The sequence below is a fragment of the Neopsephotus bourkii genome, unplaced genomic scaffold, assembly GCF_033783945.1.
Source record: "Neopsephotus bourkii isolate Nb327-2 ecotype Australia unplaced genomic scaffold, CSIRO-AGI_Nbou_v1 NB_457, whole genome shotgun sequence".
NCBI classification, from domain to species: domain Eukaryota; kingdom Metazoa; phylum Chordata; class Aves; order Psittaciformes; family Psittacidae; genus Neopsephotus; species Neopsephotus bourkii.
This window is the reverse complement of record NW_026900959.1, coordinates 854282-879966: the sequence shown is the minus strand read 5'-3', so window position 1 is coordinate 879966 and position 25685 is coordinate 854282. Positions and strand designations below refer to the sequence as shown.

General features: G+C 61.4%; 4 protein-coding genes across 12 annotated transcripts in view; 2 read left to right on the top strand and 2 right to left on the bottom strand.

Annotated features, from left to right (window-relative positions):
• Nucleotides 1–7060, top strand: part of ANK1 (ankyrin 1) — a 53109-nt gene extending 46049 nt beyond the window's left edge. For 4 of the 8 annotated variants that reach the window (XM_061349670.1, XM_061349668.1, XM_061349673.1 and 1 more), the window contains 7 exons: nt 105–251; nt 1383–1935; nt 2496–2760; nt 3939–4022; nt 4283–4432; nt 4682–4803; nt 6359–7060. In XM_061349670.1, the coding sequence (XP_061205654.1) occupies nt 105–251; nt 1383–1935; nt 2496–2760; nt 3939–4022; nt 4283–4432; nt 4682–4780 (1298 nt within the window). In that variant the 3' untranslated portion in view covers nt 4781–4803; nt 6359–7060. Of the gene's footprint in view, nt 1–104; nt 252–1382; nt 1936–2495; nt 2761–3246; nt 3776–3938; nt 4023–4282; nt 4433–4681; nt 4804–6358 lie in introns of those variants that run through there. The other 4 variants (XM_061349676.1, XM_061349671.1, XM_061349675.1 and 1 more) reach the window with 4 other exon arrangements.
• Nucleotides 7061–9014: 1954 nt separating this feature from the next.
• On the top strand, nt 9015–11838 carry NKX6-3 (NK6 homeobox 3). Its single transcript, XM_061349711.1, has 3 exons — nt 9015–9474; nt 11161–11330; nt 11410–11838. Exons 1-3 carry the CDS (start codon nt 9114–9116, stop codon nt 11638–11640), a joined length of 762 nt encoding a protein of 253 aa, XP_061205695.1. The 5' UTR covers nt 9015–9113; the 3' UTR covers nt 11641–11838.
• A 3153-nt stretch (nt 11839–14991) lies between these two features.
• Nucleotides 14992–22947, bottom strand: GPAT4 (glycerol-3-phosphate acyltransferase 4). Of its 2 annotated transcripts, none has more exons than XM_061349696.1 (13): nt 22908–22947; nt 20521–21391; nt 18621–18690; nt 18092–18389; nt 17846–17920; nt 17589–17678; nt 17397–17490; nt 16864–16979; nt 16634–16689; nt 16275–16360; nt 16006–16134; nt 15852–15931; nt 14992–15366 (listed from the first exon to the last, which is right to left on the bottom strand). In XM_061349696.1, the coding sequence occupies exons 2-13, from the start codon at nt 20683–20685 to the stop codon at nt 15258–15260; spliced, it is 1368 nt and encodes a 455-aa protein (XP_061205680.1). In that variant the 5' UTR covers nt 20686–21391; nt 22908–22947; the 3' UTR covers nt 14992–15257. The 2 variants fall into 2 exon arrangements, with proteins under 2 accessions (XP_061205680.1, XP_061205681.1); XM_061349697.1 differs by lacking the exon at nt 22908–22947 and adding an exon at nt 21484–21931.
• A 294-nt stretch (nt 22948–23241) lies between these two features.
• Nucleotides 23242–24607, bottom strand: LOC133210387 (protein phosphatase 1 regulatory subunit 3C-B-like). The gene has a single exon (XM_061349709.1). The coding sequence runs from the start codon at nt 24382–24384 to the stop codon at nt 23524–23526; it is 861 nt and encodes a 286-aa protein (XP_061205693.1). The 5' UTR covers nt 24385–24607; the 3' UTR covers nt 23242–23523.
• Nucleotides 24608–25685: the final 1078 nt, after the last annotated feature.

The window sequence follows — 25685 nt, the reverse complement described above, 5'->3', positions numbered from 1 at the left end:
TCTACAGGGCAGGGTTTGGCTCTGCACTGCACCCTGGCCTGCCTGGGGGGGACTGGGCATGATGCTGCTGTCCCCCCTGGTGCTGACACCGCTTCCCCCTGCAGTGGAGGCTCTGTACACGGCGCTGAGGAACATCGACCGCAGCGAGATCGTCAACACGCTGGAGGGCTCCGGGCGGCAGAGCCGCAGCCTCAAGGGCAGCTGGCGCTACACGGAGAGGGACTATTCCCTGTCGCCATCCCAGATGAATGGTGAGCCCATCCCCGGGAGGGCACCGGCTTCTGGCCTGCAGGAGGGCCCCAGGGCAGAGCCAATGCAGGCAGATCGAGGCTGGTATCTTGTGTAAGCAGTGGTCCCTTGATCACAGTGGGCACAGGGCTGACAAGCACAGCCTCATCACTGGGGTTTATGGTGCGGGAAGCTTGGCTCTGCCAAAAGGTCTCAGGAGGGATGCACACACGTTCCTTATCCTGATGTCTCTTGGCTGGTGGTCCCACATGGACCCCTCCTGGGGAGCTGGCACATGGCACAGGGACAGGGCTTCGTGCTGCTGTGGCTCACGGCTCTGTCCCTCTCCATCTCTCACCATGCCACCTAACACCATGCGGTGCGGGCACTCCTGAGGGTCACTTCTTGTCACCCTCTGAGCTCCTCCTGGCCTCTCTCACCTTCCTCCACTGCCTGTCTCCACTGTCTCCACCTCAGCTCAGTCCTCTGGGAGCCACATCCTGCTCCAGTGACTGCATGGCACCAGGGAAGCTCCCCTCATGCTGCCCACCCCTCCTGCACTGCCCTGCGCTCCTTCCCTCGCTGGCCCTGCACTGCTTGCCCCAGCCACACAGGGGAGAGGTGCCCTGGTTGTGCTGGGGTCCCCATGCTGGGGCTGTGACAGGCAATCCCTGGCTGCCTGGGGAGCAGAACGGGTTCTCTGCTGATCATCAGGGTGGAATAGAGGCCAACGGGGTGGCTTAGAGCTGGAAAAGGCTGAGCCTGGGTGTGTTGGAGTGCCTTGCTTGGCTGTAGTTGTATCGGTGCGCCTGGGCTGTGCATATGGACCAGTGTAGCAAAGAGGGCACTGTGTCCTGCAGTATGGATTTGGCATCATGTGGACCCCTTGCCAGTGCTGCCCACCGGTTATGGGCAGCCTCAGGAGTGGAAGGGAAGCATGGCAGCACTTAGAAGCATAGAATCACAGAATGGTTTGGGTCGGAAAGGACCTTAACATCATCCAGTTCCAACCCCTGCCATGGGCAGGTACACCTTGCACCAGACCGTGTCACCCACGGCATGACCATCGCTGTCCTTGGAGCCCTTGCCCTGTTCCCCTTCTCCCCCACTGTGCTTGTGCGTGCTGGAGATGACGCCTCTGTCTGCCCGTATAGGTTACGCTTCGCTGCAGGACGAGCTGCTGTCCCCTGCCTCCCTGCATTACACGCTGCCATCCCCTCTGCGCGCCGACCAGTACTGGAATGAGGTGGCCATCATGGATGCTATCCCCGTGGCTGCCACCGAGCAGGACGCCCTGATGGAGATGTCCGACATGCAAGTGTGGTCCTCGGGGCTCACCCCCTCGCTGGTGACTGCTGAGGACTCCTCTCTGGAGTGCAGCAAGGCTGAGGACTCGGATGCCACAAGCGAAGGCCGCTTCCCCGGGCAGCTTCTAGCAGATGCGCATGGCCCGGACCACATGGGCTCTATGGACCTGGTTGAGGATGACACAGTGGACTCAGACGCCATGAATGGCTTGATTGACCTTCTAGAGCAGGAGGAGGGGCAGAGGCCCGAGGGGAAGATGCCGGCCGGTCATCGCCAGCCAGAGACTGGGGAGCAAGAACCGGAGAGTGAAGCCTCTTTTGTTTCAGTTCAGCAGAAGGTGCAAGCCAGGATCACAGCATCGCCGACTGTCACCCGTGTCGTGGAGACGAGTGAAGACAGGTACCGTGGCTCGGGGTGCAGGGTGGCTGTGGGAGGGGAGCAGAACTGCCTTGCCAGCTATTGCCCTGTGCTGGGCCAGCTGCAACCATCTCCCAGCTTTGCTTGCATCCCTGATGGGGTCAGCATCCCCGATGGTGTCAGCATCCCTGATGGTGTCAGCATCCCTGATGGTTTCAGCATCCCCGATGGTGTCAGCATCCCCGAGCATCCCTGGCACAGATGCTCTGAGGTGCCCCTTGCAGGGCACTGGGGAGGGACCGCAGGCAGGCAGGCAGCCAGGTCCTGCATGTGGGTCCTGTCCTCCCGCATTCCCAGTGGCAGAGCCCAGTGTTCCCTTAGATCCCGGCAGCCAGGCTGTGGGGCAGGGAGGGGAGAGGCTTGTGCCCTTTGTGCATCTGTGTTCATGCTGCTTCTGCTGGGTGCCCATCAGTGCCGCGAGCGGGGAGCCCAGCGCCGGCCAGGGCTAGGCTGGTGCTCGGGGGGCAGCACTCCATGGCGAAGCTGACTGCCTCTCTTTCTCTGTCTTTCTCTCCCTGTCCCTGTCCCTCTCCGGTGCCCAGGCTGAGGGACTGGAATGCAGAAGGCTCCTTTATCTCCTGCCTACAGGACCTGACAGAGGGCTCCTGGCAGGAGGGGGTCACCCGAAGCCTGCTCCCAGCGCACACCACGGCCTCCGGGGCACAGGGCCAGGAGCAAGAGCAGGTCCTGGTGCCAGCCGTGGAGCTGATGCGGGTCAGCTCCACAGAGGACAGCGACTGGCAGCCCCAGCACCCCCCAGGCGGCTGGCAGGAGGAGGCAGAGAGCCACTTCTTTGGGCAAGTGAGGGTAAGAGCAGGGGGACCCGGCCCCGCAGGAGATGGAGACGCAGTGGAGATGCAGACACTACGGACAGCCCTTTGCTGAGCTTGCTGCGAGGCCAGCCAGGAGGCACAAGTCTCCTGGCATGCTCTGTGCCCCTCGGGGTGCCTCTCAGCCCAGAATAGCCTTGCTGAGCTTGATACCTGAGCTCTAGAGCTCCATTTATAACCCAGCCGACCTCCCTGCCTGCTTCCTTATTGAGTATCTGCCCCGGCTGCCGGCCCAACAGCCTGCTGGAGCCAGAAATAACGCTGGTCTGGGGGCCAGGCTGGGTGGGGGGCATCCTGATACAGCCACACAGAGCCGGCAGGTACGAGGTGAAGGGCAAACACCTTTCCCTTGGCGAGGGTGCACTCAGCCACCGTGCCAGCATAGCTACACTTGGACCCGGTTGCTCTGCAGTCACATGCGGGTCCAGTGACCCCCAGCTCCGTTTATCCCATGACAGCACCGCACGCCGTCCTCCCACCATAGCCAGGCTGTTGGCTACTGGTGGAGAAGGAAAGGGGACGGTGTCTGTCCCGGTTCCTGCCTGGCTGGGGATGGGTGTTGCTGTCACAGCCCTGGCCCCATGACTGGAGCTGTGAGCGCAGGGGCCGCACCAGCTGCCCGCTCCCTTCTCGCCGCCCATCACCGGAGCCGCAAGCTAAAGTTACAGCAGCCCCATTGCAGCGCTGGCCCCACAGCAGCCTGCGGCCCCGAGGCGCTGCTGCGGCCCCAGGGGACCCCATAGAGCGTGGCTGGGCTGTGAGCAGCGAGCAGGATGTGGGCTTTCCTGGCGCAGCTGCTGATCGCGCTGGTGCTGCTGGCCTTCTTCCTGGTCAGCTGCCAGAACGTCATGCACATCGTCAGGGGCTCCGTCTGCTTCCTGCTCAAACATGCCCACCACGAGCTGGACAAGGAGCTCGGGGAGAGCCAGGGGCTGGCGGACGACGAGGAGGCTCTCTCCACCAGGGTCGTCCGCCGGCGCGTCCTTGTGAAGGTAACGAGAGCCCGTCCAGGGTGGCTGCAGCAGAGCAGTGAAGGAGCGGAGCGGGGTGGGAAGAGGCAGAGGCTGCGGGTGCGCGGTGCCAGTGGTGGTGTGCATGCGGAGCGGCTCCTCTCACCCCCCTGCCATGCGCTGACGCCCCCCCTGTCCCCCGCAGGGGAATGAGGTCCTTCACCTCCCTGGAGAGCAGGTGACGGAGGAGCAGTTCACGGATGACCACGGCAATATCATCACCAAGAAGGTGAGTGCCCGCGGGCAGGATGCGCACACGGAGCTCTCCTCCTCTCCCTCTGCCCTGCCCGTCCTGGCAGCCCCGGGGCCCCGCACAGGGCACCGGTACCCGCCGTCTTCGGTTACGGTCACGGCACCGCTCCAGCCAGCCCCTGCGCACGGCATGGGGCAGCGGCTGCGCACCACGTGCGGTCCATGGCCAGGCAGGGCAAGGAGGGAGGCCTGGAGCCGCAGTGCGAGCGGTGACAGGCGCTGTGTGGGGCTGCGCAGGTCATCAGGAAGGTGGTGCGGCAGCTCGGCCCCGGCGACACGCAGGAGCAGGAGGAGCTGGTTCTAGAGGGGGACCCCCATGACCTGGAGGCTGAGGATGATCACTTTCTGAAGTACTCCATCCTGCACCGGGACGGGCTGGGGGCCAAGGTACAGTGTGGCTCATAGCCCTGCCTTGCAGGCTCTGCGGTTCCATCACTCTCTGTCCTTCCTTCTGCCCTGCTCTCCTCTCCTGTTTCCCCTCTAAGGCTTCCAGGGGCGGCTCTTGCCCACTGCTCCAGTCGTCTTGCTCGATGTTCTTCTGCCAACTGACTCTGCTTTTCCCTCTCCTGTCCTCTTCTCTATGTGTGTCTGTTCACCCGGGGGATGTCCTGCTTCCTGCCCCTGCGGCTTCCTCAGGAGGAGGTGCGAGCGCGTGTCCCGAAACCAGAGTTCTCCGGGGGCAGGATGGGGGCTCAGATAGTGAAACGAGCCAGCCTGAAAAGGGGGAAGCAGTGACCCCTCAAATGGCCTCTTTGGAGGTAACCCCACCTTTGCTCTTTCCCTCTGTCCCAGCTCCCCATGCTGCTGCCTGCACTGAGCTGCTGCTCATGCACATCCTCCTGGGGAAACGTGCAGAGGGGTTATTATGCTGCAGCAACATGCTGCGAGTGGGCAGAAGTGAGCCTCTGATGCTTAAACCAATGCCGGGATGCAGTAGGTGCAGTGGGTGCAGTGGGTACAGTAGGTACAGTGGGTGCAGTACGTGCAGCCTGTGCAGGGAGTGCAGGGGGTGCAGTAGGTACAGTGGGTGCAGTACGTGCAGGGGGTGCAGTGGGTACAGTGGGTGCAGTAGGTGCAATGGGTGCAGTGAGTGCAGTGAGTACAGTGGGTGCAGTAGGTGCAGCGGGTGCAGTGGGCACAGGGTGCCACTCTACAGCACTGTGCCAGCCTCCATGCTCAGCACTCCACTGTGACCACCGTGCCAGGGCCAGTCACAGCACTGCGGGTACTCGGGGTACTGGTCCCCAAGGGCTGTACTGGCTATACTGGGCTGCAGCAGAGGGATGATCTGTGTCCAGAGCCGCACAAGGGGGCGGGACAGCATCTGCATGGGGTCTGAGCAGTGGTGCCCCCCTCGTGTGCAGCCTTGTGGCAGACGAGACCGTTCCTCGCAGCCTGGTGCCCGGCTTCTCCCTCGCAGGGTGCGTGGGGCAGCGGCACGGCCGCTGCCATCCCCGCATCCGGCACCAGAGGGCGGCAGCGAGCTCCGCTGGAGCTCCTATGGACGGGGACGGGGTGCAGGACACGGCAGCATCAGGGCAGTGGGGATGCAGGAACAGGAGGGCAGGAGCCCGGCTTTGGCTCAGGACGTTTCTAGCACTGATCCCCAGTGTGAGCACTGGATCACCCTTGAGTCCTGTGCGTTCCCCCTGCCTTGGTCTCCCAGAACAGCGCAGTTCTCTTCACTGCCTGTCCTCTGGCCTCTGCTGTACACGCATGGCTGTGTCTGTCTGTCCTCCTCCCACTGCTCTTCACTGTGTGTGTGGGCTCCCTGTGGGTGCACGGCAGTCAAGAGGTTTGTGCTTGTGGATGCATGTTCAATGCAGACCACATCCCATAGCTGCTGCCCACCCCATTCCCCACAGCCCCTGGGTCTGCCTCTCCACGGGGCAGTGCTCCTGCTGCTCTTGCTGTCACAAGTAGCATGTGGAAGGGCCCAGGCTGCATTGGGGATATATGGGGTCTTCCCCACTGCTGTGAGTGAGCTGGTTGGCCTGGCCTCCTCTATCCCAGAGCCTGCAGCAGCCCTCCCAGCTCCTTCCCAGTGCCGCACTGTGCAGCTCAGCTCCCACTTGCTGTGCTCCGCACAACCAGTACCATCTATGCCATTGCTGCTTGTTCCAGGCAGGGCACTTACTGGTGTTCTCTCGCTGTCTCTCTGACACCCCCCAGTGCTTACCTTGTATTGGGGCAGGATGGGTGCGTGCAACGAGAACAAGAAGGGGCTGGCACTGCCTTTACCTGGCTGCCCCCATGGGTTTTGCTCAGCTGTGCCTGCTAACCTCATCTCTGTCTCTCCCTGTATGTCTCCAGGATCTCACCTCAACACCAAACCACTGAGCTCCACACACGTTCTGACACATACCTGAGGAGGGGAGGAGAGGAGAGGAGAGCAGAGAGTGGAGGGGAGCAGGGCTGGCTGTACATGTTTCTATAGGCTAATGGCATGATTTCTGTATGAGACATACTTACCGTCCTATCCGCATGACTGACTGACTGCAAGACGCATGAGCTACAGTACTTCCAACCGGCGGGGGGGGGGCTCCGTCCCTGCCCCGCTGCTGCCAGAGCCCAGGGGCAGCAGCACGCACCCGGGGCATCCTCTCAGCTCCTGTGGGAGGCAAGAGACAGCAACCGAGAGGTGGGCGACTGCATCCCTGTGCCCGTGCTCCAGCTGCAAGAGGGAGGCTGGGGCAGCGCGGAGCTGCTCACCTCGAGGAGAGGGGCTCCTCCCCCCGCACCCCCATCGCCAGTGCTGCCTCTGCTGGACTCGCTTCTCATCCCGCTCCGTGAGTGCTGGGTTCGGGGGGGAGCAGAGGGGTGCAGGGAGCACAACTGCCCCGGGCAGAGGGGCCGGTGCAGGGCTGCCCATCCGCTCCCCAGCGCAGGCAACGGCTCCGGCCAGGGCAGGGCTCTGGGCTGAGCACTGAGCTCGTTGCTTGTGTTGGAGGTGTAAACTGTACAGCAATCAATCAGCCTTGTGTATATGAACAATAAATACTATGCAAACCCCTAGGGACACTCTAGCAGTATGTACAAAGCACTCGCAGCTCTGCTCCCAAATACCTCTTCAGGCTGCAGGACAGGCAAAAACCCTTGGGGTACTTGAGCAGCTCTGGTGAATGGAGCGGGGAGGCAGTGGAAGGGCTGCAGGCTGCCCCGTGGCCCTCGGCTGAGCCCGGCCCCTTCCTGGCCTGACAGAGGGGCCCACGGGTGCAGCCCCATTGGGCTTGCAAAGCCCACTTTGTGTTGGTGAAGCTGTAGGGCTGTGCTGAGGTGCTTGGGGCCCAGGGAGGATGGTGATGAGACAGAGCAGGGGATGCTTGTGGCACACACAGGGCTGTGCCCAGCTCTGCTCAGCACAATATCTGCTCAGGAGATGAGCCAGGAGCTGCACTACGCACCCTGCGCAAGGGCTCTGCAGGGACCCCCTGAGCGCGGTGGCCCTGGGGATGGTCCTGGGAGGGTCAGCAAGCCCAGAGGCACGGGGGGCTGCTCCCCTGGGTGCTGCAGCAGCTCCCCCCCCCCCAGCCAGGGCAGCCCGGGGGGGGGGGGCACTGCTCTAGCAGATGGGCAGCATCGGGCAGAGCCCCCCGTGCAGCTCTGAGCGGTGCAGCAGGTTGGATCTGCTGCAGTACCTGATCCCAGGAGCGCAGGGTGCAGGTAGTGGCAATAGGTCCCATGTCCCTGACTCTGTCCGTTACCAACGGGGGGCCTGGCCCTTGGAGCACAGGGGTGTGGGGACCCCTTGCTCTCTGCCCTGGAGGTGGCTGTGGAACCTGAATTTGCTCTCTGTGGCCACATGCAGAAGGAGCCCACTTCCAGCTCCAGGCCCTGGTAGGGCAGCCCCGCGTGTGCTGGGAGGAAGCCGACCTGCAGCAAAGCAAACGACCCAGCTTAGCCTTGGAGAGCAAAGCAGCCCCTTCCCCACCCCGGAGCTGAGCCGTAAGGCACAGCCTCTCCATCCATCGCCCTCACTGTGTACAGTGACCTCCCCAGACCCACTGCAGCAGCCGCCTCCGTAGCATCACCGTAGAGATGTGTGTGGGTCCCGTGCTTTGGCCTCGTAGACGCCTTAGGGAATGTGCTGCGCTGCAACCGCGCCAGACCCCTGCGGTGACATCGCTTTGCGCTCAGATTGCTTGTAGGGCTGGTAGGGGGAGGCTGCACCCGGCACTGAGCCTCGAGAATGCTGCAGCCTGCACACTAGAAGCTTTTTAGGAGTTTTAACAATTACTTTTATTTCCTTTTTTTAATTGTGATGGAAACGAGCCTTTTGGATCTCCCTGTGTAGCCCCTGATGTATAGATCATTCCCCTATACACCAGCTATCGGACTATGAATTAATAAAGAAACCAACACACACCCGGTCTCTCGGCTCTTGCTTTTCCAACCCTGCGGGAAGGACCGGGGAGGCGGGGGGGGGTCCCTGTTGTGCCCGGTCCAGGCGGGCAGCGGCTGCTGGTGATGGGGGAGCCGGGGGGTGCCGGGGGCTGGCTCCGGGTGCCTGCGGGCGGAGCGCGGGTGCGCACCGGGGCTCCCCGCCCCTCACCGCGGGTACCGGCGGGGCTCAGCCCCGCTGCGGGGTACCGGTACCGCGCTGGACAGCGCCCGGCCCCGCCCCTCCTGGCCCCGCAGCCAATCCCGCCCCGCCTAGGCCCGCCCCGCAGCCAATCCCGCGCCTCTGTGGCCCTCCTGGCCCCGCCCCCCGGCGCTGTCCAGCGCCCGCCGCCGCTTTCAAAGCGCAATTTGTCTGGGCCGGGCCAATCGCGGGGTGGCCCAGCAGCGCAGCCAATGGCGGCCGAGACCGCGGAGAGCAAGCCAATGGCAGAGGAAGCGGCCGCCCGCGCAGCCAATGGGAGCGCAGTATTCTAATAAACCTCATCCTTATCAGAGAAATGTTGGCGCTCCCCAAGCCCAAGTTGAGTGTCCGGTACCGCCGCCAACGCCGGGTCCTGCCCGAGCCAGCGCGGACCCCGCGGCTGCACCCCCGGTGCGGTGGGGATGGGGCGGCCGCTGCGCCCCCCGAGGGCAGCCGGGTGCTGAGGGGCGCCTCGACGGCAGCGCCATGGATGCCAACCTGCCCGGCACCTTCCTGCTCAACGGCCCCGCGCTGGGTCCCTTCCCCGAGGCCAAGGCGCCCGTCTGCCAGTACTCGGTGCAGAGCTCCTTCTACAAGCTGTGCCCGCCGGCGCTGGGCACCCCGCACGGCATCTCCGACATCCTGAGCCGCCCCGCGGCACCGGGCGGCAGCATCGTCCCCAGCTACCCCCATGCGGGCGCATTGAACGGACTGAGCTCCACCGGTGTCTACTATGGAGCGCAGGTGGGGGCTCTTCCCAAGGCCGGCAGCGAGTTCCTGCCACGGGGCCGGAGCTGCTGGGCAGAGGCAGCCCCTGACTGGAGGGGTGCCCGGCAGTGCGGCGGCCGTAAGTACAGCGGGGCCAGGTGGGAAGTGATGGGAGGGAGATGCAGGTGCCCCATAGAGCCCCGTATGTTGGCAATGGGGGGCACTGCCCAGGCTGCACATTGGCGAGTGTGCCATGCAGCTGCCATAGGGATGGTCCCAGCACCGGAGCTGCGGGGTGGTGGGAATGGTACCGCGATGCTGGATGATGGGAATGGTCCCAGCACTGGAACTGCTGGGTGGTGGGAATGGTCCCAAGATGCTGGATGATGGGAATGGTCCCAGCACCGGAGCTGCTGGGTGGTTGGAATGGTCGCAAGGTGATGGATGATGGGAATGGTCCCAGCACCAGAGCTGCTGGGTGGTGGGAATGGTCCCAAGATGCTGGATGATGGGAATGGTCTCAGCACTGGAGCTGCTGGGTGGTGGGAACGATCCAGAGCTGCAGAGGTGTTGGCTCAAGAGCAGCTCCAATGGGAGAGATTAACTCTTTGCTCAGCCCCCAGGCAAGGACAGGCAGAGCCCATGGTCCTGGAGATCATCTCCCATCGCTCCAGCAGCCCCACTGGGGTCAGTGCCCGGCTCAGGGCAGCACTGTTGAGAGCTGGAGGGACCCTGGAGCACATCGCATGGGTGGGATGGGGGCACCCCCTGTCCCATGGGGGGCTCTGGGGCTCAGCACCCGCAGCCACGCTCCCTTCCCCTCTCCAGGTGATGCTCTTGGAGCAGACGGGTCGGGCAGCTCGGGCGTCCGCTCCCAGCACAGCTTCGAGCCGACCAGCTCTGCCTGCCTTCCATCCTGCATCCTGCAAGGTGCGGGGCGGGGGACGCGGGGTTGGGTGCTGCATGGCTCTGTGGTCATGCGCTGCTGTAGTGACCCCCAGGCAGCACCCATCAGTGCTGTCCTCGAGCACTGGGGCCCGCACCGAGGGCAGCTCAGCCCCCTTGGGATGGGGTTGAAGCCTTGAAGCCAGAATATGGGGTTGATGCAGAGGGGAGGCAGCGCACAGGGACTCTGATGGTGCTCAGTGCCGTGGTCAGGGAGAGGTGCCCGGAGCTGGGCATTGCAGAGAGCCCCAGTGCTCACCCTCCTCTTCCTCCTCTCCACAGCCCCTGTTCACCTTGGTGCTCACCCTCCTCTTCCTCCTCTCCACAGCCCCTGTTCACCCCAGTGCTCACCCTCCTCTTCCTCCTCTCTGCAGCCCCTGTTCACCTTGGTGCTCACCTTCCTCTTCCTCCTCCCCGCAGCCCCTGCTCACCTTGGTGCTCACCCTCCTCTTCCTCCTCTCCACAGCCCCTGTTCACCTTGGTGCTCACCCTCCTCTTCCTCCTCTCTGCAGCCCCAGTTCACCTTGGTGCTCACCCTCCTCTTCCTCCTCTCCACAGCCCCTGTTCACCCCGGTGCTCACCCTCCTCTTCCTCCTCTCCACAGCCCCTGTTCACCTTGGTGCTCACCCTCCTCTTCCTCCTCCCCGCAGCCCCTGCTCACCTTGGTGCTCATCCTCCTCTTCCTCCTCTCCACAGCCCCTGTTCACCTTGGTGCTCACCCTCCTCTTCCTCCTCTCCGCAGCCCCTGTTCACCCCGGTGCCCACCCTCCTCTTCCTCCTCTCTGCAGCCCCTGCTCACACTGGTGCTCACCCTCCTCTTCCTCCTCTCCGCAGCCCCTGCTCACCCTGGTGCTCACCCTCCTCTTCCTCTTCCCCGCAGCCCCTGCTCACCTCTCTGACAGCATCCACAAGAAGAAGCACACGCGCCCGACCTTCACCGGGCACCAGATCTTCGCCCTGGAGAAGACCTTTGAGCAGACCAAGTACCTGGCGGGGCCGGAGCGAGCCCGGTTGGCCTATTCCCTCGGCATGACCGAGTCCCAGGTGAAGGTGAGTGTGGGTCCCCGCGCGGCACCGAGCGCACGGCACCGGTGGCCGCTAACCCGGCCGTGCCCGTGCGGGTGGGCAGGTCTGGTTCCAGAACCGCCGGACCAAATGGAGGAAGAAGAGCGCGCTGGAGCCTTCCTCGTCCTCGCAGCGGGCGGGGGGCTCTGGCGGCGAGCGGGCGGCCTCTGAGGCTGAGGATGATGAATACAACAAGCCCCTGGACCCCGACTCGGATGATGAGAAGATCCGGCTGCTGCTGAGGAAGCACCGCGCCGCCTTCTCCATGCAGGGCTTGGGCACGCACAGCGGCTGAGCTGCCCCCATCCTGCCCAGGGATCGGGGCTCATGGAGCAAGCACAAGGGGCAGCACAAGGCGGGGATGAAATAAAGGTCCCGGCCCCAGCCAAGTCCCAGCGCTTGCTTCATGGGGCTGGGCTAGCACGTATGGGGCAGGGTCAGCATGCCAGGCAGGGGTAGGGGCTGCGGCTGCGGTGCTGTGTGCAGGAACGGGACAGCCTTTGGGGCCGTTTCCCAGGGTTTCTCCCCGGTGCTGGGCGTGCACCAGCATTGAGAGGCGCTGGTTCAAAAGTCACTCGTTGGGGCCTCTTATTGGAACCTCTTAGCACCAAATAAATACCATTTATCTTAACGGTGTGCGCCAGAGCCCATTCAGCTGTCGGGGCTGCAGGATTGATGTGGCGTCAATAGCCCTGCTGTGTTTGCTTGCCAAGCTGGTGCCCCCTCTTGTGCGGGGCTGTGCTTACACACCCGTGGGGCTGCACCCCCTGCCCGGGCTCCCCATGGCCCAGTCCTTGCACACCCATGCAGGGCTCTGTGTCCCCCAGCAACCACCCCGGTGCCAAAGGGGCTGCTGAGGGCACAGGGCTGGGGCCGTTGTTGAGCTGCGAGCCGAGGGTGAGCAAACAGAGCGCTGTGTCTTGGGAGGAAATCAATAGGAGATAAGGTGCTGGGGCTGGGGGGGTGCAGCCAAACGGCCCTTCCCTGCAGCCATGGCCAGCACCTGAGGACAAGCTGGTGGCCAAGCCCCGAAGCCCCCAGAATGGGCTTCGCAGTGGCCTCGTGGGTTGGGGCTGCCGATCCATCCGCATGCGCCCCAAGGCCCACATTGTGGAGGGGCTCCATTCTGTCCCGTTCTATCATTTCCTGGGCTTGGGGACACTTTACAATGGGCCCTGACTGTGGGGCAGCACTTTCCCACCACTTAGAGAACACTGATTCCCCCCCCATAGCTCCCTGTCCGACCCCACAGCGAGCGTGGGGCTCGTAACACTTCCCATTGCGCTACCTCAACGGGACAAAGGGGTGGCAGAGCTGGGGGACCCTTTGCAAAGCCGTGGTGGGCATGGGTCCTAGGGGCAAGCAGGAAGAGCCACGTCACGGCTGCAGGCGGTGGGATGCTGGTGGGACATTCTTTTGACATTTTCTAAGCTGGCGCGGCGCGGCTGACAATTTTTAATGTACTAAGTGCCTGGTCCAGTGAGCTGATGGATTGGTGCTGTGCAGATCAATAGGAAACAGAAAATTAAAACAATTTTAAAGTGATTAAGTACTTTAACACCTGTCTGATGCCACGTCAGGGCCGGGAGACAAATACAGCAGGTGGCAAAGGGCCTGCTGCAGCCACGCGGAGTGACAAATCACAGCTGCATCCCCGCGACCGAGCGGGTACCAAAGGGGTGCGGATGCTCCGTGGCCCTGCGGTGGGTACCGGCGCAGAGCCTGTATCAGCGATGAGCACCAGGTCCGCCTGCCCCAAGCGCCGTGGCCCCGAGGCGGGTGGGTGCAGCAGGGCCTGGCAGGCAGATGGATGGCAGCTCCGCTTCAATTCCGCATCCCTTTTCTCGCAGACAAACCCCGTCGGATTTCCATAAATCAAAGCGCCACACTGTTTAATAAAAATTTATTGACTTACAAGTGATTATTTATCAAAAGGCCATTAATAGCGGCTGCGGGGATGATGTGCTGCTGGGTGGTGCACGGAGACTAATAGCAAATCAATGCCAGCAGCCCCACAGAATGCATATGAAGGCCCCCGGCCCCAGCGGGCTGCATGGCTGCTGCAGCCGGAGGCAGCAGTCCCTACCCCGCGGGCAGCCCCGTGCCCCCCCCCCCCCGGTTATTTATCGTTTCCAAATGAAATGATCAATACTTTTAATCTAGAGCTAAATTTATTAACTTTCTCACCGGAGAGAGACGTTATTGACTGGGGGCGCGAGCCAGGATGGATGGGTGGATGCGTGCTTCCTAACCTGGCTCCCTGGCTCATGGGGATGGTCCCCAGCGCAGCGGGACCCGCAGGGCTGGAGATGCTCCAGCACATCCCCATGGATCTGTGGCAAGGAGCTGCTGCAGGACCCCCAGCCAAGGGGGAGCAGTGGGGCCACTGCAGCAAAGCTCAGGCAGGCAAAGGCAGGGCTGGATCGTCATCGTCCCTGTGGTGATCTACAGGTCTACAGTGCCAGCTCTGTGGGCAGAGGGCTCAAGCAGGAACTGGAGCACATACTGCTCCTATAATGTGTGGTGGAATGGTCCAGGTAAGCCCTGAAGGTAACACACACTCAAGGTTAACTCCCATAATGCTACACCCACTGTTTCTTATGCAGCTGAATGGTGATGGTCAAAAACCCAACTGACAAGGATGCACAACAGCCTCGTCTGGTAACAGCCATCAATGGGGGGCTTCTGAACTGGTGGTGGGAGCTGGATAAAACCAAAATGAACCCAAACCCTGGTGAATAGGCCCCTAATGCCACAATAAACTGATGAGGCAACGGAGAGTGTTAGCAATGAGTACAGGAGCATCAGCAGCACACTTCAACCCACTGGTGCTATCATGGTCTAGTGTGAGGCATCCCTGCTCATGGCAGGGGGTTGGAACTGGATGATCTTAAGGTCCTTTCCAACCCAAACCATTTTGGTTCTATGATTCTATCATCTCCTGCTTGGTTTTACTGCTCTGGATTTGGCATCTTAGGTGGAAAGGAAAACTGAATGCCACGTCTGTGCAGGTAATGCATCCCTCGGTGTAGTTACCTGAAGAATCACACTTTGAGCACTGCAAGAAGCAAAAGCGAATCAGTTCAGTATAGAAATATCTCCCCAATGTTAACAGATGCAAGAGTTTGTAGGAACATAAGGAGAAGGGGAAGTCCATGGGATGGATGCTCAAATGTGAGCTGTTTCACTGAGTCATACACAAGGGGTCCCACCTCCAGCACAAGACTTCAGTTTCCTTGCAACGAGCTGAGATGATGTCTGTGCACGTTGGTGCTTTACAAGATCAGACCCCACTGTGTCCCTCAGGAAGCACTGGGAAGGGGGGCTCCTGCCCCACCACTTGAGGAACCCCAGTAAAGAGCCTGTTACTCTGATGCTGGAGCAGCAAAGGCCTGGGCCAGGCTATGGCAGGAGGTGGCCAAGGGGAAAAGGAAAGGAAAAGGTTTCTCCTTCTGGAAGTAAAGCTGGAAATGGCCTCAGAGGCCACGTCCTGCTCCTAAGGAGCTTCTGCTGCAGGCGTGAGAGGCACAGGCTCACGCAGAGCCCCTTGGCTGCCAAGGCAGCTGATTCCAGTGCAGTGATTGCCACTTGTGCCCATCAACAGCAGAGCTCCCCCGGGCCCTGCACACACCACATGGAAGCGGACGACACCAGAAGTGTTTCATTTAATACTGGCCCCCTCAAGGGGCTTCACTGTAACAGTAACAAGAAGGCATCTTTGCCACGAGCTGCCCAGGGCCCCCGGGCTCCAGGCAGCAGTAACGGTGCCTCTGGGAGAGAACAGCCAGAGGATGCAGGAGCAAGTCCAAGCAGCCAAAGTCCCAAGATGCGGAGCTGCTTCAGGCGAGCCCTGGCTCGTGCTGGAGGCAGAGGGCTCTGGCCAGGCCCAGGAGCAGCACTGGAGGGGAGGGCTCACGAGCGGCTCCGGTCTTCGTGGTTCCCTACAATCATTTTGCTGTAGAGCTTCTGCTGCTCCTCCTTGAACGTGTCCTTCACCTTCTCCCTCTTCAGGCCTCCATCCCTAAGGGAGAGAGTGAGGCCATGAGAGCCGGGGCTGCTCAGAGCAGCTATGCTTGCACCTTTCATTGCCAGTCCCCTGCAGACCAACCATCCCCAAGGGCAGTCACATTCACCACATTCACCATGGCCCCACATGGTGCCTTCAGGAGCGTGAGCTGCTCTGACACCGCTGCAGCAGAGTCCCTCTGCCTCCCAGGCACCCAGTGCATGGAAAAGCTCAATGCACTTTGCTGAGCAGCACCAAGTCAGAAGCCCGGCATCCCAGTGTCAGCTGGATGGGCTGAGTGAAGCCACGGTGCCCAACACACAGAGCAGAAGCAAAGGCTTTGCTCCCTGCTACAGAAGAGCAGCTTTGGAGGCCACAGGCAAGGTGTATCTCCATCTCCCCATAGGCCTACTCTGCCCAGTGCAAGACAAACTTAGCTCTGCAGCCCACAAGCACACACCAGGACCCAGGCACAAGGAACCCCTCCTTCCTGGACTCACCAGAGCAGATCCACAAGGCCCCCCTGCCTGGCAATGGCTGACTTCACTCGGTTGGCAAACTGGACAGCATCCTCTTCAGGCTGTGGCAGAGAAGGGTGGTTCAGCAGGAGCAAAAGAGGCAGCAGATGAGGGAGCACAGCATCACCAAACTTACCTGCCTGGTCATTGGAGGCAAGTACCAGACGCTGCAGACGATGGCCCAGCTGGTCATCATCCTCAGGAGGTAGGTCACCATGCCATACTTGCTGCTGTTCCAAAAGGCATCTCCAAACTGAGGGTCATACTGCAGAAGGCAGAATTGGTCCTGAGAGCCTGGCACCCTCCTGAGGCTCCAGGTTCCCTCTAAGCCCTCCTGGAGCCCTCCACTTCCCCATGGCCTCGGAGCAGGCTGTTGAGCCACAGGTTGTGTGTAAGGCCGTTTACCTTGATGGCCACAGGGTAAACCGTGGCTCCAATCTCAAAGCTCCCCTTTTTGAACATCATCACGGATGTGTTGTTGATGCAGGTCCCTGTAAGAGGCAAAGCGGTTCACAAAGCTATGCTATATACCCATGGGCACCCAGGAATCACCCCCTAACACACCCTCCAAACCCTGCTCTGTGCATGGATGTGCCACAGGGACATCACGTATCTGACCTCACATTCTGGGCTCAGTCAGCTCTAAAAGCCCCCTTTGCCTCAGTGAAGGGTCCCAAGGCCCTTGGCTGCATAAGAAAGGAAGGAACAGGGATGCTGATGGCCCTCTCCATGAGGTGCTTGTCTGGCCTTGCTCCACAACTCACCTTCTGGGAAGATAAGGATGGGCAGCTTGCTCTTGTCCTGGACGTGCTCTGTGAGCCTAAACAGGAGAGTGGCATCTATTAGCACGGGGCACAGAGCCACTGCACAGCACATGCCTTATCCTGGAGACTATGTGGGGCCAGCAGCACCGTGTCCCAGCACCCAGGAGGTGGGGCAGGGGCAGCCCCCCCTTTTCCATCCCTCAGACCCCCCCCATTTGCAGCTCTCCCACCTTTTTGCGACGAGGTGACGATCTTTGACCTCAGAGCGCTCAAACCAGACGTGGGGACAGGCCTTGACCATGGCTCTCTGTATGACCCCCATGAGCCCCCCGTGGATCTGCCCCACCTGAACAGGGCAAGAAGACACAAGTTCCATGAGAGCACACACGAAAGCCAAGGCAGCTCCTCAGCTTCGCAGCCAAGCTGAGGTCCATCTTTCTACCCCTGCCCTGGAAAGGCTGAGAGGAGAAGTCCCAGGCTCTGATGGAAAGCCAGATGCAGCAAGCCCCAGTGCTTCCCACACTGCAGGGGATCCAACTGGGAAGTGCTTTGCTCTTCCATGGATAGCAAAGCCCAGAGCTCTACTTGCAAAGCAAAGCCTGGGGCTTTGAGTCCCAGGCTGAAAGCCACACACACCACAAGGTATCTGTGCACAGGGGCTGAGAGCACCCTGTGATGCTCCAAAGCCTCTTGCTGCCTACTCCTTGTCCCGTGCAATGTGCTTGGTGCTCCCAGTGCAGGCAGGGTTGGGAGCAGAGCTTACCATGGCGTAGTAGCCATCGCTGGCCAGGATGATCACATCGATGGGAGAGGTGTGATTGGCCACGCAGATGCCTCCATTGCGGGGTCTGTTTTCTCTACATGCAAAACCAAGGCAGAGGTGAGGAGGCAGGAAGGAAGCGTGAGGCCTGGCATGGGGCTGGGAAGGAGCCTGCAGCAGCCAGGGCCTCCTTACCGGTCATGGTAGGTGATGATGGCTGTGAGGGCACGCACACAGATCCGGTAACACATCAGGTGGACGTGCTTGCTCAGGAACTCCTTACACCTGCATTAGGACAGTGATCATCACCCCCTGTCCTGCAACCCGCTCTGTAACAGCACCACCCAGGCACAGGCCACGACATCCAGCCAAGCCTTCACATGTCTCCCATAGAAACACATCCAGGGTTATGGATCCCATCCCATCCCCTCCTCCCTCCGAGATGAACTCACCTTCCATTTGGCAAATATCCCACCACTGTAGTACCAGTCACCAACAAGCTGATGCCAGTGAACGCCAGGGCTATCCTGCAGAAAGAGGGAAGCTACACACTAGTACAAGGCCACAGGTGCTGCTCATCAAGTGGCCTGCCTCTCCTGGTCATGTTGAACAGGGTCCATGGGGCTTGGGGTCCAGTTACACTTGGGGACCGGCCACCAGCCCCATCCCAGCAGGCGGGTTCCTGCAGCAGCACTCACCTGAGGGGCAGAAGGAAGCAGTAACGGATCAGCACACCCAGACCCCAGAGCACAGTGAGGCGCAGGCTGATGTACTGGAAGTTGTAGTTGGTCCTGCTGAGCAGATTCCAGGATTCCAGCTCTTCAGCTGAGAACCTTTTGGTCACTTCATCATCCATGATGGTCTCGATGCCTTTGCGGCAGAAGTAGAAGATATCTGAGAGCTCGAACTCGGGGGTATCCAGGGATTTGCCGCTGCCGCTCCGGCGGATCTCCTTGATCTCCTCTTCCAGTGATGTTGGCTCCTTTGCAATGATACCTGCAAGACAAGCAGCTCTCAACAAAGGGCTCAAAGACCCTCCATAGGCTCCCTTCCTTCCTCCAGTCCTCCCAACCTTCAGACTATTGAGCGCTCCCTGCGTGCTTCCCACCCCTTCCTCAGGAAATGGACCTCTCCATAGCTCCCTCCGAGCCATCTACATGGAAAAGGCTTCCCAGCTCTGAGACCCCACATTTACCCCACGTGTAGCCACACAGAGCAGGATCTTACCATTGACATAGGGCTTGTATAACGGATGGTTCTTCTCCTTGGCACCACGCTCTATTCTCAGTGTTGCCCACTGCAAGAGACACACAACAAGCAAGATTGACCAGGCCTGCAGCTCCAATTCACACTAACCTGGTTTTACACTCAATTGCCAAGGAAGACCATGGGTAAGGGGAGAAGATGGGGCTAAAGCAGCTGAGCATGCAACCGGTGCTACCTTTCAGCCCTCATTCCTTCCAAGCTCAAAGCAGAGAGTGTTTTCAGGCTGATGACAGGATGGGATCCATCCATCCTGATTCAGGCACCAGCTGCTGCTGTTCCTCAGCTCAGCACTCAGGACGCAGACAGCTCGCTGCCAAATCCCATGCCCCTTATGTGGATAATTCCCTTGTCCATAGGAAACTCCCTCAGCTTGTTCTCAAGGGCACCAGGCTGGATGGGTTTCTGGCCAGTTTTCCTGCCTGCCCTCCAAGTCACCTTCTCAGCTTCATGCTCTTCTTGGCATTATAAAGGAGAGCAGAACAAGCTTCTAAAGGAGGATGTGTGTACATCATGCCTATTGCTGCAGGCTACCTGCTCCACCAGGGCTCTGGGAAGGGGAAGCCACTGGGAGCTCCTGGCATCCTGCTCCCAGCCCATGCCAGGGTGAGATGCGGAGGCAGCCATGGGCATTGCTAACTGCAGCTCATGCAGCAGCCTCCCCTGCCAGCAGGAGGAACTGCAGGGGTGCAGGAGCTTGTCTGGATGTGGCCAGCCCAGAAGTCAGAGGAGGAGCGGGGCAGAACCCTGCCAGGGATGGGGCAGCCACAGCTTCTCTGGGCACCCTGTGCCAGCGCCTCAGCACCCTCACAGGGAAGAGCTCCTCCCTTATCCCCAACCTGAACTTGCCCTGTTTCAGTTTGAACCCATCACCCCTTGTCCTCTCATGACACCCCAGAGGACCTATCATTACAGTTCAGCTCCCAGCTCAGTCACTACATCTGAAGCCAGGATTTGAAGCATCCGTGTTAGCACAGCACCGTGCCAAGCCCAAGGTCCTCCCATTCAGACCTCAGGCTATTGGGAGGACTCAGAGCTTAAAGAGCTGAACACTGCAAGCTCCAGGGCTGCCTTCCCATTACAGAGATACCCCTGGGGCAGCAGCTGTACCATAAACCCTTCGTGAAGGATTGAAGGACACATTTAAGAGCCTAAAACCTCCCTGTGAAGCACAGGGCATCCCTTTTCCTTTAGCCTGAGCTGCCAGGGTGGTGCAGGCTTTAAGTACCAGGAGTTTGGCCAAACTCCTGGCCTCACCAGGAACTTGCTCCAAGGAGAAGTGCTGGCTGGGACACAGGCCATGGAATCAGCCTGCCAAAGGCAGGCAAGGGGCAGCATGAGCCCAGGCTGGAATATTCCACTTGGGGTTTTGTCTGCAGATGAAATGTAGGGTCTACAGGGTTACAGACATGGGCAGAAGGGTGCTGAGAGCTCTGGGTTCTGCTCACAGACCACGCAGGGCTTGCAGTGCAGCAAGTCCTGGTCTTCCTCATCCAAACACGTCCTGGATGGAGCCTTGTCCCTCCCCATCACACCCTACACCCTTTTGGCTTCTTTCCACAGAGAACTGCCTTGCCTGGGACATTAACCCACCAAAGCACACTCCTGCTCTCAGCACACCCTACTGTACTACTGCGTGCTTATGGGCCACACTCCTGCCACTTTACTTGAAGGCTTATGGATTAATTACAGGGAAACACAAGGCCATGAACAGTGGTTTGGAAACTGCACTGGGCTGAGATGACCCAACTGGCTCACGCGGCACCAGCCCATCACCAACAAGCAACCTCAGGGAGCTGTCAAAGCCTCTCCCCCCGCATGCCAGACCCTGCAAAGCACACAAAATGCTGCAGAAGGGACTTACCTGAAAGATCTTTAGTAACGTTTTCATGTAAACCTTGCGGATGCCAAAGGAGACTCCAAAAATGGCTGGCACAATGATGAAGACCAGGAGCAGGGTGAAGAGGACAGTTATGGATATCCCCAAGAGGTTAACAACCAGGCTGTCAAAGGGGAGCAGGAGGAACATGGTGAAGGGCCCAGGCAAGGCTGGTGCCCTGCAGCCAGACACAAGGGCTGCCCGCAGCGCTCACCCAGTCCCCCTGTTAGTCAGCAACAGTCTCACACACAGAGCGAGTCCGCAGCCGGCTCCCAGACCCCATTCCAAAGTTCACATCCTTTTGGGGCTCTGTGAGAGCAGGAACGCAACCGGAGCAGGGAGGGAAGGTGGGAAAGGAAGCAAAGAGTCTGCCAGGAGCCCCGGTGAGTTCAGACAGCGCGGGCTGAGGAGCTCAAGGAACAGGGAACACGCACACGGGTTCCATGGGCACCGCAGGGACCCAACTGTGGGAGCCGATGTCCTCCTAAGGAGCCGCGGAGCAAGTCCTGCAGTGGGGCAGCTTGGGAGGGAGCCTGCAGCAGAATTGCCTTGTGGCTGCTGAGGGCATGCAGAGCCTCTTCACGGGGACAAGGTGGAGTCCATCCCTGAGCCGGCATTGGAGGAGATGGAGGGAGTTGGCACTTGCAGGGCAGTATCTGGAGCTATTCTTGTTCTTTCCGTGAGGACGCAGGCACTACGGCAGGTCCCTGCAGGACGCCTGGAACCAGTTCAATTCCAGAGGCACCCACTCACACCGAGGGGTCATCAGAGACAGGACTGGCACCCGTGCCCCTGGAAAGCTCTTCCAACAGCGGGTTGGCTTCTTGGCAGACGAGGCGCTCACATGCCAGCAGCACTATGGAGGAAAGAGAAACCCAAATCAGGCAGGTCACGCAGCTCAGAGGGACAGCAGCAGGCCAGGGACAGTGGGCTCTCAGAGCTGCTCACATCACCCAGCGTGGCTCTCACGACAGCAGACTCAGGCTGGGCACTCCAGAGACTGCCTGGCACTGGCACTGCCTTGGGAATACCCCCCCCGTGCCACTCGTGCTGTGTTTTCATACCATCAGCTCAGGGGGGCAGAACCACACCTAGAGCACGGGGTGTTGCAGTCAGGTCCCGGGACAGGAAAGCAGCCAATGGAGAGCCAGAAAACCCGTCCTCATGACAAGAATCTTATCACCCCTCTCATTGCAGAGGCATCCAAAGGCACTGAGGAACCAGGTACCTAGATTCCTGGGAAGGCATCACTTCCTCTGCTCCTGTACACCGCAGTCACTAACAGGAAGTTAGCCCAAGGGGAGGATTACTGCTGATGATGAACCAAAGGGGAACTTGCCAGGGCACAGGGACCAGTCAATGCTCTGGCACCCGGCACTGCAGCCCTCCAGGGGAGGATGCGCCCTGCAGCACGGGGTGGATGAGGCCACCGAGCATCACGCTAAGGATGGGATTTAACAGGGACCCGACAAGCACACAGGAGGAAAGCCTGGGAACAGCCTCCTGCTCTCCCGTGTGTTCCAGGTGCCGGCTCAGTGCTGCTCTATAGCAGTGCTAACGCTGTAAGTGCTTCAGAGGAACACGCATGAACCATGTCCGGGGAGAGGCAGCTCCGCAGCCACGTGTGTCACTGCCCATTACACCGCGCTGTCACCGTGTCACTGCCCATTACACCGCGCTGTCACCGTGTCCTGCCCATTACACCGCGCTGTCACCGTGTCACTGCCCATTACACCGCGCTGTCACCGTGTCCTGCCCATTACACCGCGCTGTCACCGTGTCCTGCCCATTACACCGCGCTGTCACCCGTCGGCACCGGGACTCGTGCTCTCAGACCGGTCAGACCGGCCGCTGCATCCCTGGCAGGGTCACCGGGGGAGCCACGCGTGCAACCCCGCCCGCTGCCACAGCCCCCGGAGCGGGCAGGACCCGCGGCCCGGCACCGGCCGCCTCCGGGCTGCAGCTCCAGGCATTCACCGGGACACGGCCCCCGGGCACAGCAAATCACGGCGGGGCCGGGGCTCGGCCCGGCGACCTTCGGCCTCGGCGGCTCCGCGGGGACGCTCCCACCGGATTCCCGCTCCGCGTCCGCGGGCCAAGAGGCGGCACCCGGAGCGCTGCGCGCAGCCGCCCGGGGGCCGGGCCGGGCTCATGGCCCGGGCGCGGGGGGGCGCAGGGCTCCGAGCGGCGCGCAGGCCGCGCTCCCCGAGGCGGGCGCCGGTTAACGGTCCGCGGCCCGGCCCGGCCCTACCCAGGGCCCCAGCGCCGCCGGTGCGAGCGGGGCCCGAGCCCCGCGCGGGGAGCAGGGAGCGGGTGTAAGGGCAGCGCGGCCCCGCGACCGGACGGCCCGAACCGGGCCGGTGAACACTCACCTGCCGCAACCGTCGCCGGGCCCCGGCCCCGCCCCCGCCCTGTGCCGTGCGCGCTCCCCGCCTGCCGTGCGTGCGCTGACGTCAGCGCGCCGCCCTCGGGGCCGCGCCCGTAGGAGTGCGTCGGCACCATCGTGTCGGCAGGGGGCGTCTGGTACCGGTGACACCGGCAAAGGGGGCACGGGCAGAGAACAGGCAGAGGCGGACTCTCGAGTGCCATCACTTTATTAACCCCCGGTACAGCACCAAGGACCGGAGGCGCTCCCCGCAGCTCGGGGCCTGCCCGCACGGAGCCCCGCGGGGCAATGGTCCCGCTGCCGCCGCTGTCACAGTCCTGGCCCCTGCCACTCCACACAAGGCACTTGGGCGGCAGAGGGGGCCCAGCCTCGGGTCATGGCCGTTCCTCGTCGCTCCCCTGCCCTGGAGAGCCGGCGGGCAGGAGGCACAGGGAGCAGCAGCTCCAGGCTCCACAGCAGGAGCCAGCAGGGAAGAAGCTCCCATGGAGATCAGCAGACACCCGGAGGTGACAGAACCCTGAGCGCATCCTGGGCAGCTGCCCCCTCCCCAGAGACCCCCATGTCACAGTCAGAGGCAGAAAAGACCTGCACCCTCTGCTCTCCTACCAGTAGGGAGCCTGGGTCTCTGCACGCCGCCAGCTCTGCAGGTGGGACAGGACGAGGGCAGCTGCCCCAGGGGCACCGAGGGGCTCCCAGCCCGCACTCTTGACAGCACGGGAAGGCGGGCACATCACCCCCACATGGCAGATCTTGTAGTTCCTCCCGTGGTTGTTGTCCCAGTGGATCTTCTGTCCACACTGGAAGGAGATGCAGAACTCTGCAGCCCTACGGGAGACAGACGGCTTGGGCAGCAAAAGCTCAAAGGAGAAGGTATCTGTGTCGGCTGAGCCATACGTGCTATGTATGTACTGGCAGGAGATGTCTCGGAAGCTCTTCCAGCCATCGAAGGTGATGCGGACCATAACCTTCTTCTCATACCCAATGTTTCTGACCTTCACCGTCCCGGACAGGGCACGGTCCTGGATCAGGCAGTTCTCCAGGCAGACAAGGTTGCTGTGCAGGCGGCTGCGGAAGGCCAGGTAGTCTGCAGAGGGCTGTGGGAAGTCCAGCACGTACCTGCACACTTCTGGGTGCGAGGCCCGCAGCCAAGGTCGGAAGCAGGCGAGGTCAGACAGGGCGTGCTGCAGGTCACACAGGTCCTCCTCGATCTTTGAGAAGAAGCGGACAGCCGTCAGCGAGAGCCCCTTTGTGTCAGCGAACACGACCCTCTTCTTCTTCTGGCCCTTGCTGCTCCTGGTGTGCTCCCTCTGCTCAGGCGCAGGTTCCACACTCAGCTTCTGGTTGAGGCAGGACCGGAGGGGTTTTCGCCCGCGGCTGCCCCGCAGCTCCTCGTAGGAGTTCAGCAGCTTACGGATGGGGGGCGAGTGGCCCAGGCAGAGCCGCACGGCCAGGTCCACCGGCATGGCTGCGGGTGCTCAACGGGCAGGAGCCTGGAGGCGACGACGGGGTCAGACGGGGCCCCCACAACCCCCGCTCCCCGCGCCCATCGCCTCCCGCCGCCCGGCTCCGCTCCGCTCGTCTCAGGCAGTGCGGCCCCGGGCGCGCCACGGGCCAGGACACCCCGCGCCCGCAGAGACCAATCAGCGGCCGGAGGCACACCCCTGGCGGCCAATGGGAGCTTGGTCCCGCCCCCTGGAGGCCCCGCCCACCGCGCGGATGAGCCCTGGGGACGCGGCCGTTAACGGGGCACCGGGACCCCCCCGGCCCTACCGGTAACGCCCCGGCTGCGGGCCTCGGAGGAGCAGCGCGGAGGGAGCGCGCAGCACCGGGCTCCTGGAGGTGGGTGAGTGCGGGACCGGGTGCGGGGCAGGGCCCTGAGGAAGCTGCAGGGCACTGGTTTTACAGACCCATCCCTGTGCAAGGGCTGCTCCCTGGGTACCCGAGTCCAGGCTCAGTCCTGCCCCAAAGCGAGTCCGACTCAGTCGTGCCTTACCCCAGATCCCTGCCCTGACAAAGGAACCCACTGGCAGCGGAGCAGGCAGGAGACACCGCAGTGTCCCTCACTCCCAGCGCTGTCCTAAACCACGGTCACTGGCCGGCTCACATGTGACTCCTTGACAGAAAGGACTATCACCTAAATCAGATCACCCCTGCCCTGCACCACAGCTAATCTCTACAGAGCCATTTAGGTTAAGCAGGACTGATTGTTCCTGCTGACAGCACAGATTTCCATCAGCTCATGACACAACCTCCTTCTCGGCATTTACACGTGGCTCCCCATCACCATCACGACCTGAGGCACCCCTCACAGGATGGCTGGAGGAGCGAGCTCCAACACAGTGCTTGGCTGGCAGAACGCTCTTGCTCTGCCCTGGCCAAGGCAAAGAGCAGTGAGAGCAGAGGGGCGCGTACCTCTGGAAGAATATGTGGCACTTGTGTCACTTTTGGCCTGGGGTGGAGCAGGACAGTGATCTTTGTGGGTGAGCAGGAGCCAGACCCACTGGTCTGGCTGGGCTGCAGGGCTGGAAGTGTCTTTCCTTCCACTGGAGCAGCTTGCTCCAAGCCCCTGTGTCCAACCTGGCCTTGAACACTGCCAGGGATGGGGCAGCCACAGCTTCTCCGGGCACCCTGTGCCAGCGCCTCAGCACCCTCAAAGGGAAGAACTTCTACCTAAGAGCTCATCTCAATCTCCACTCCAGCAGGTTAAAGCTGCTCCCCTTGTCCTGTCCCTACAGGCCCCTGGGGCCAGCTCTAACATGGTTCT